The 9448-nt window shown below is 44.5% G+C and overlaps 1 protein-coding gene across 2 annotated transcripts in view; it reads left to right on the top strand.

Annotated features, from left to right (window-relative positions):
- CD96 (CD96 molecule) overlaps nt 1-7779 on the top strand; it is a 29746-nt gene extending 21967 nt beyond the window's left edge. Inside the window, exons 8-11 of one of the 2 annotated variants that reach the window (XM_058850034.1) lie at nt 1402-1479; nt 3979-4068; nt 5137-5260; nt 6316-7779. In XM_058850034.1, the coding sequence (XP_058706017.1) occupies nt 1402-1479; nt 3979-4068; nt 5137-5260; nt 6316-6424 (401 nt within the window). In that variant the 3' untranslated portion in view covers nt 6425-7779. The remainder of the gene's footprint in view (nt 1-1401; nt 1480-3978; nt 4069-5136; nt 5261-6315) is intronic. The other variant, XM_058850044.1, reaches the window with a different exon arrangement.
- Nucleotides 7780-9448: the final 1669 nt, after the last annotated feature.

A 9448-nucleotide genomic window follows, 5' to 3' on the forward strand; every position in this document is an offset into this window, starting at 1 on the left:
TCGGGCCGAGCCCGGCCCAGCCCGACCTAGCTCGGGGCAAGCCTCATCTCCCGGCCGGGAGACGAGAGACGCGGCGGGCCCGGCCCGGCCCCCGCCCGGCCGCATGGCTTGGGCAGGGAACCGGAGGCCAGCCGGAGCTCCGCCACCCTTCACAGTCAGGAAAACAAAAGAGCACCACAGACTTCTGGGTGTACACTTTAAGGTGGGGTTCACGAGTTGATTCTACTTTTCAATGGCTAAAACTGCTGTCAATTCTCAGCAATGACCGATAATTGGTCAAGAGAAAAGACTCCCAGGAGACCCCAGCAACTTTAACTTTCTTAAAGGTAAAGGAACTTTATGACAGGCAGGAACACAGATTGCAGCAGTGCTGAAATGAAAGTTTGCTGCTTCTCACGCTGCCTTCCCCATCCCCAAAACAGAGACACCTGCCTGGCTGACAGCAGAACAGCAGAGTTGCTTGTCCAAGTGGACTGAAAGCCCTTCCATCTCAACAAAAAAATTCACAACAAAGGTTATAAATATACAATGTGAAGAGAGAGGCTTCTCCTTGCTGAATTATACATTTTCTCTGGTTGAGGTGGTAGGAGGTCAAACTCACAATGTAAGATGGATCTGAGCCATTTTTATTCTGCAAGTAGCCTGGGAAGCAATTGCCTTTTAACCAGTGGTCCCAAAGTGTGCCAGTCTTGGTATGACAACCCTGGGTTAGCACTTCTCTCTGGCTCACTGCTGGTCCTCACACTGGTGCCACCATCTGCTTCTTGAGCAAATCCTCTGGGCTACAGTCAAGACAGGACACCAAGCCCAAGCCATCTGTTTTAGTCTACTAAAGTTCAGTTCCTGTTATTCTGCAAGTTTTTAATGAAAACCTAAGAGACAGCTGAGAATGGATACACGAGAGAAGAGTGCACATATATAGGCAAGAGGAGGAAGAGGGGAAGCAAAACCAAGGCTGCTAAAACTCTAGCCTGGTTTTACTCAGCTTCCACAACTGCTCCATCACTGAGCCAGAGATGCTTAGGCTTTGAGTGATCAGTTACAGCTGCAGTTCACCTTCACAGGTTTGTTCAGATGGCTTGATATTTTTCCAAAAATGAGACAGTTATTAAGAAATACGGATTCTTTTTAGCAAATGTGAAATAGTTCTCTTGGGAAAATGTTTTGTTCAAGTTTATTTACCTGTCTCAGTAAAACTCCTCTTGAGTTTCTCACTTGTGGTAGGCTTTCAAACCAGACACAGCGTTGTGTACTGCCTGTCTGAGGGAAGCCAGCATCACGAGTAGTGGGCTACACCTGTTTAGCCTCATTAGTCACAAAAAAGGGAAGAAAGAGGGGGAAAATGAAAAACAAGTGATATGGTTCCCTACAGCAATTTTTACAAGTTTGTGTGCTTCTCAGCAGGGGCACTGACTTCTACCACAGAGGCAAAAGGCCATACCAATGCCACAGCATTCAGTGAGACTTTGACAACAGCACGTGAGTAGACAACGCATCTCCTGTGCTTCACAGCACTGCAATGGAGGAGTTATGGTAAAAGTGTAAATGTGACACCAGCTTAGTGAATGTTGGGTTGCAAATCCACAGTAATCTGGAGCATCTTGCAAAAACTACAGCAGCAGGTCCTCAGGTCCTCAATATGTGATGCCTTTTCTCAGAGCATTAGCTCTGTGGTGCTCATTTTCAGCTGCTACTTGAGAGTCAGCACATTACTATGTAAAAATCATTACTAAGCATGGAAAAGTTGTGTCTGAGCAGAGGTCAAAGTCATGTGGAGTAGTAACATGTACCAGATTTTCAATACTTCACAGAAGCAATTTCCTGTTGAGTTTCACTGAGTTAGAGGATAAAGGCTTGGGCTTCCAAGCTGTCAAGGATTTGCAGTGGCAAAAAAGGAATAAAAAAACATTTGAGTATTCTGGTTTCATTAGACATATTTATTTTAATAATATTACAATTGAGATAGTTGCTAGGCAAATGTACTGAGTGCTGAAGGTAGTTTATAGATGAAATAAATTGCCGGAGAAGCCAAATAAAATCACAGAGCAGCAGTGAAATAATGAGATAATGTGGAGTAATAAAGGCTGGCTAATAGAACATTGAAAGACAGCCTCATTAAAGATCAATAAATCAATAAAAAAACCCCTAGGGTGAACATTTTTTCACTAGTCTTTCCCTTTAGAAAATCTCTGCTCAGTGGTATAAAGCCTGAAGTGACTTTCTTTTTTAACATCTTGGTTTGCCTCTTGCTTTTGGAACAGGCAGGACCTGTCAATGTGCTTTTGCATTTGCATGGGAGTTGTCTTTTGGCTGAGGCACAAATGTAGCAGCCGCTTTCCATTTTGTGAATGTATTTTTGGTAGCACTCCGGTACTTATCTACACTCCTACAACCCACAACCGTGCATTTATACCACAACCTTGTGACAGCCTTCTAATGCTTCACAATTCTGCTCTTCCACAGCTTGCCAGTTGCAATTTATGCTAAGAGCATGCTGAATTACTCTACTACTTGCAGGGGATACCGTGTGTTGCTCCACTCATCCCCACATCCCTGCCCCTGCTTCCCTAATAGCCTTGAAAGGTGCTTGGTCCAGCAGCTGTAATTGAGGGCAGTTTCAGAGCACACAAGCACCAGCGAGCCTCCTGAAGCATACACATGTATCCCTGTGCCCTCCCAGGGCCACTGGGCTCCAACAACAGTGATTACCATTATCATTCTGGCACTGCGATGCTCTAACACAAGCCATTATGTAAATATTGCTCATCAATGTGCTGTACAGGAGCACAGTGCTGTCGGATCTCTAAGTGCATATCCCTTTTTTTTTGTATATAACTTTGTAAAATGCCACACATTTTACAAATGTGAGACGTGTCATGCCTATTCACATAAAATCAAACACCTAATAAGCAAGTAGAAAATAACTGAATTAATATCCAAAAATCTCAGTGAATTTTTAGTGTCCTAGAATTGGACTGATTTCCATATTTTCATATGTCTTTTTAATGCACACCTATATACACACATATACACATACACACACCTACATGCACGCACTTGAACTCTCAATTTCAGTCAAAGCCAGCAAGCATCTCACAATAAAGAGATTTTCATGGTTCTGTCTGGTTAGTCATTTTCATCATTTAAAGCTGAGTTTTTGTTTTGGATTTATAAATCAGCAGTTATATCAGAGACTTTCATGTTTCTCTGTTATTTCATTTGTTGTTTGCATCAGAGGAAGTCAAAGACTACAAAAAAGCCACAGTAGAGCCTAATGAAGTAGTCATGTACAGGCTTGCAAGATAATTGAAGTCATTATTTCTTTTTGTACAAATTTGAATGATTCCACCACTGGATCCTCACATCAGAAGTGCCATGAAAGCTCTGGAAATGCTGTGCCATTGTCTGGTTGAGTATTTTAGCTATTATTTCAGAAGCTGTGAATGTGGAGATGGCTAGAAGAAACAGAAATGTATCCTTACAGAGATCTTAAACATCAGTGGCTTAACTGTATTAGGAAGGGAAAAAAACTGTCTTTAAACAGATGATAGATGATTTTTGTGGTTCAGACAGTACTTGACAGTGGAGACTGAGGTTTTGCTCAGTCATGACAAAGGCAGACTCTTTATGTTGCTGCTAAGCCACTTAATATCTTTAGGTCTCTCATTACCATCCAAGAGGTAAAAAGCTTATCATTCTCCCAGACAGCTGTGCAGCTCAAAGCTGGCTCAATGCTGGCTTACTGGAACATCTTAACAGGTATTCTCCTCTCCTCCCCTCGCCTTTCCTCTCTCCAACACCAGCTTGTAGTTTTAGGCCAAAAATGCAGGCATCTTGCCAAGCGAATTTTTACACCCTGATCCTGGCATTCAATTTCCTGTTTTCAGCAGGATGAATAACAAGGCGTTCAAAAGACAAGCTTCATTTTTAAAAAATCAAGTAAGTTACTAAAATTGTTCTGTGCACATATCTTTATAGGTAGCCTGTCCTACAACATCACAGACCAGACAAATTCAGTTACCAGAGGAAGACGTTTCTTTCCTACCAGCAGCCTGCTGAACAGTACTGGTGAGACGTTATCCTACAAATCCTCTGCTTTTAGCATGCCACTGCAGAAGCACAAAACCTGGAGCATCATGTCCATTTGACCAGGGGATTTCAAAAAAAAAGGGAAAAGAGTTTAAAAGAGGAGTCACAGCTGCTGTGTCCTCATACCGCAGGTTGTCACAGGTTTTTGGCATTTCAGCCTTCTCCCTCCATCTGCAAGCAAATCTCCAGTGCATACTTTCTTCCAGCAGCAAAATTTAGCCAGTGACACTCTTGTGCCCCAGGGAAATCTCACGGCTCATGCAGCGTGGTGGACTGGCCACAGCTCTGGTTGCCATGGTGGGTAAGACCCAGCCTGAGGGACACAGCAGTGTGGCCAGCCTTGCACAGGGTGGTGATGCCAGCACAACAGGAGGTGACACTGAGGGGAATCACTCATGAATCTCTCTGGCACCCAGGCCACTGCTGCACCCTCTGACAGCTGGAGGAGGACTGTTCTCCTTCTCTCCTTCTTCTCCATACCCAGGACCTGAGGACATCTCTGTCAGCAACCCCAAGGGTGGCTGGGCAGAAGGGGGAAGGGGAGGGGAATCCCAGCACTGCAGTGGGGAGAGGCAGCTGGAGTGAGACTGGGATGCTGTGCTGCCAACAAGAGCTCACCTCAAAAGGCAGCTGAGCCCTTGGCCAGACGTTTTGGCAGGGTCTGGTATCAGTGGCGTGAAAAATAAACCATTGGGAAGGAGGGCTGGAGTGGGCTGATGTGCAAATCTGCACTGTGACATGCAGCTCTCAGGGGAACAGAGAAAGCCAATGGGTTTTGGATGAAATGCTCTCTAGGCTGTGCCTAAATAATCTTGTCAAGTGAACCAGTGGGTGGCTGAAATCAGCTCCACACCCAGTCAAAACAAAAGTGGGCTAAGCCCATAAATCAGAGCTGCAGTGCTTGGAGTTTGGGATCCTCAGCCTGGTGATGAGGGGCTGCACTGACACCAGCTCTGTGCAGGGCAGGGAGCAGTGAGCCACAGACAGCAAGCCCGGATTTCCCTCCCCTCTGAGGACATTCAGATGAGCTCTGTGTGTCCCTTGCAGGTGATGGGAGGAACACCAAAGCCAGTCACTTCCCCTGGCCAACAGTGGTAGCTGCCCTGCTCCTCTTCTGCAGCTCTCTGGTAGCTTTAGGCATCAGGAAATGGTGTCAGTATCAGAAAGAGATGTAAGTACCAGTGAAGGAGCCACAGGGGTGGGAGGGGTGGCACAGAGGGCAGCACCAACTCTAACCCAGCTGTGTGGATTTACACCTTTTCATTTGAGACGACATATAGCAACACAAGGCCTTTAAGTACATGGATCACTAATGCCATTTTTTTCCATACAGCAGTATGTAAAGTGGAGCGTTCTCAGCCCTTTCATCTGTTCTGTGGGTTATCCTTAAAATAAACTACAAGAAAAGAGCTGCAGTGCAGCTTCAGGGTGTAAGGGAAGAGTAACAGTCAATTTTTGTCCCCAGAGTCCCCCAACTCTATTAGCCTCCCTGCCAACTGATTCTGCTCCCTCATTTTCTATGGTTACTTGAGGACATGTTTTAATGAAATTGTACTTCTAGGGCAGCTCTATTTGAGTTTTGAATAATGTATGTGAAAGTAGGCTACCCAAAACTCAATCCCAGTCAAAGAAGCACTGAATTTGTAATTATTACTGAAGTTTGATTCCCTACTAAAGCACTCCAAGATCTACTGGTGAAAGCAATATCTAAGAGACAATTATTTTAAATCTTACTAACATTACTAAAATATTCAAAAAAATCATAGTTATAATTAATCAATTATGATTTTAGAAAACCCTCTTGAAACACAACTGAAAATCCTGTATATCGAAGCTAAAAACAGGATTGATTTTTTTAACTGATTTGAGATGGGACCTTTTTTTATAAATTGATCCAAAAAAAGTTACAAGCCTTTAAATATACTTTGAGAGAGCAGTATGAGCAAAAGGCCTGTGCAAGAGCTTTGGGTGGTTCATCAGGACCATGTTCTGCTCTTTTAAAACATGAATGAAGTAAAACTGTGAGGTGAGAGCTAAGAAAGACAGATGAATAGCAGGAGGTGTGCTGGGGTTATAAAACAGACTCAGGGAAGTCACAGTATGTAAGAGCTTATGTCAGGTGCTCCTATAATGATTTAGCTCCAATCCACCTCCTCCTGTGAACATTTTACAACTGTCTTTTATGCTACTTTTGTGTGATAGTGCATTTTCTCTCTTCTATTTCAGTATGAACAGACCTCCATCTTGCAAGCCACCGCCACCTCCAATAAAGTACACCTCCATGGTAGAGTCTGATGGGACTCCCCCATCCTGCCATGAACTGCAAAACCTGTAACATCACCTGCAGCCCTTGTGTAGCACACAGAAGACTGACACAGTTAAAAGGCTCTGCCTTTAGAACAGTAGTTACAGGAGCTTAGTGTTAATGACTCATATTAAAATTCAGAGCTCCTACATGACATTAATTTTGGAAGCTGAGCACTCCTTAGGACACTCCTTTCATCCTATATATCTCTATGCATGCACTATGTTAAAAGCATCGTGAGAGCACTGTGAGATGACACGTGCTTGATTTGAATTGGGAGATCAACTGGGAATTTGCTGTCTCGTCCATGGTAGCAGATTAACACATCACTCTGCCAGCCTGACTGAAGAGTGTTGAAGCTTGTCTAGCTATTAAATGTACAGAGATGATACCTCTGCTGTATGGACACCACAGTTACACAGAAAACATTGGCTGAACACAAGATTTTAAGACCTACATGTTCTTGCAATTATTTATTTTTACTGTGGACTAATATAACCCAACGTATCATTTTCTATCACTGTGAAACCAAAAGAAAGAATCAGCACCATACAGAGAAAGAAAATAACCAGCATCTCTTGGCACAGGATTGCTGCACTGGATCATGGAGGGTGGTTGGTGAGATGAAAGATCATGGTGCAGGACTGGTGCAAGTGTATGCAAAGAAGTCCCAGCTGTCATCGGTGAAGTCACAAGAAAGTCAATTTTGGGCCAGAGACTTAGGGACTGAAGCAAGCCTAAAGATAACGGAAAATTCTACTCCTTTTGGGAGTGCTTTGCCTTTGAAATAATACTTACTTTTAAGTCTGCTTTTCAGGAATTATATTAACAGTATACATGACAAAAAAAAAAAAAAAGTAATCTTTTTCTTTGGTCTTAATGAGCTTCCATCATTTGCTATCTTTACATTTTCCAAGACCTCAGGGTTTCCCAGGTGGCTTAAGCTTCTGAAAGAGAGGATCCAGACTTCCCCCATCCTGCCCAAGCTACAGATTTCCTCATATTGACACTAATGAATAAATGATGGAGTAGAGGGTGGACTCGACCCTCTGCACAGTTCTCAGCCAGGTCAGCAGCTGTGTGATCACCAATGCAAGGCACCAGAGCTGCAGGAGGAACACTGCTTTTGGCAGCAATTACAGTATCTTCAGGCAGCCAAGAAACCATCCCTCTAAGCTCGTTTGGAAATGTATTGTTACCACAGTGGTATCTCTGTAATTAATGCAAATCAGCTAAAATTCAATCATGTCAGGCTTAAAATTGATATTCTGATTTAGGAATGGGATTTGCTTTATTTACTGCTAAACACTGGTCGATGAGTGTCAGGGTTCAGAGCATTGTATTTCCCAGGACTTCAGATTAAATGAATGGCTTACTGGAAAGAATGATCTAACAGAGCCTTTTAGCATATTTCATTGTATTATTTACGTTATCATACAAGCTGCTCTAAATCCATCATCTGCGCTGATCAGGAAACACTTTGTTTCCTACAAAACTATACCGACCTTCTATGCATGGAAGGGTCCATGTTAATTTGAGCATTGTGTTGAGGAAGCACAGTAGTTTAACTTCTGTCATACTATCCATTGCTGCAAAAGAAGGCATATTGTTGCCCTTAAAAAATAAATTGGAAAAAAACAGAAACAAACAATAACAAAACACAAACAGGTGGATAACAATATTCCAAAGGGTGTGGAGAGCCAGGACGTTCCTCCTTGTCATTAGCGAGGATGATTGTCCGTAGCATTCATGCCGAAGGGGGCTATTTTATTATCTCGGGTATTCTGACCCCCACGGTTGCTTCTGGCCGGGGATGTTCCCTCTGACCGGCAGCGGCGCTCATGGTGGGACCGCTTCCTGCGGTGAGCGCCGCTCCCCGACTGCCCATCCCCGGAGGCTGCTGCAGTCTCCGCAGGCGGTGCTCCGCAGGGTAACGATGCCCTGTTGAGCCCCCCTGGCTGGGGCGCTTCCAGCCTCTCCCGAGGGTTTTCCTCCCAAATCCCCGCGCTGCGACCGGCGGGCGGGCACAGCGGCCGCGCTTCCGCCGCTCACCAGCGGGTGGCGCCGCAGCACCGCGCCCGGCGGCGAGCGGGGCCGCGCCCGCCTCTCGTCCCTCTCCTCTCGTCCCTCTCCTCTCGTCCCGCTCCTCTCGTCCCTCTCCTCTCGTCCCGCTCCTCTCGTTCCTCTCCTCTCGTCCCTTCTCCCTTTCCTCTGGAGCTCTGGAATTATTTGACCCAGATCAAGTTACCTAGCAGAAGGTGTTTATGGAAGTATTAAATAAAAGCTTTTCTGTAAGTGGAGAATGTTCAAAGCTTGCTATGTGGGCATAGTAAAGATTTTTACTATTTTTACTAATTTTTTAAGAGAGTTATAAATGTTTGTTGTGGTTTAACCCCAGCTGGCAGATCACTTCCACCAGTAGGATGGAGAGAGAACTGGAAGAGTAAAAGTGAGAAAAACCATGGGCTGAGATAAAGACAGCTTAATAGGGAAAACAAAAGCTACACACTGTCAAAGAGAAACAAGGAATTTTTTTCACTGCTTCCTATGGGCAGGCATGTGTTCAGTCAATGCCAGGAAAGCCAGACTCCATCAAGTATAATGGTGAATTGGGAAAGCAAAACACCATCGCTCTGAATGTCCCCCTCTTCCTTCTTCTTCCCTAGCTTTATGTGCCAAACACGACACCATATGGTGTGGGACATCCCTGTGGTCACTTGGGGCCAGCTGTCCCAGCTGTGTCCCCTCACAACTCCTTGTGCACCCCCAGCCCACTCACTGGTGGGGTGGGAGGCAGAAAAGGCTTTGACATTGTGTAAGCACTGCTCAGCAGTAATGGAAATATTTCTGCATTATCAACACTGTTTCTATCATAAACCCAAAACACCACCTCATAAATCCTCACACCAGATACTATGAAGAGAATGAACTCTACCCCAGCCAAAACCACATTGCTAAATGCAAACCCATGACACAATAAAACCTGCAAAGCAGACCCAAGTTAGAATCTGAGGTCACATAATAACATGTAATGTCATACTGTGAAATTAGCTG

The sequence above is a fragment of the Poecile atricapillus genome, chromosome 1, assembly GCF_030490865.1.
Source record: "Poecile atricapillus isolate bPoeAtr1 chromosome 1, bPoeAtr1.hap1, whole genome shotgun sequence".
NCBI classification, from domain to species: Eukaryota; Metazoa; Chordata; class Aves; order Passeriformes; family Paridae; genus Poecile; species Poecile atricapillus.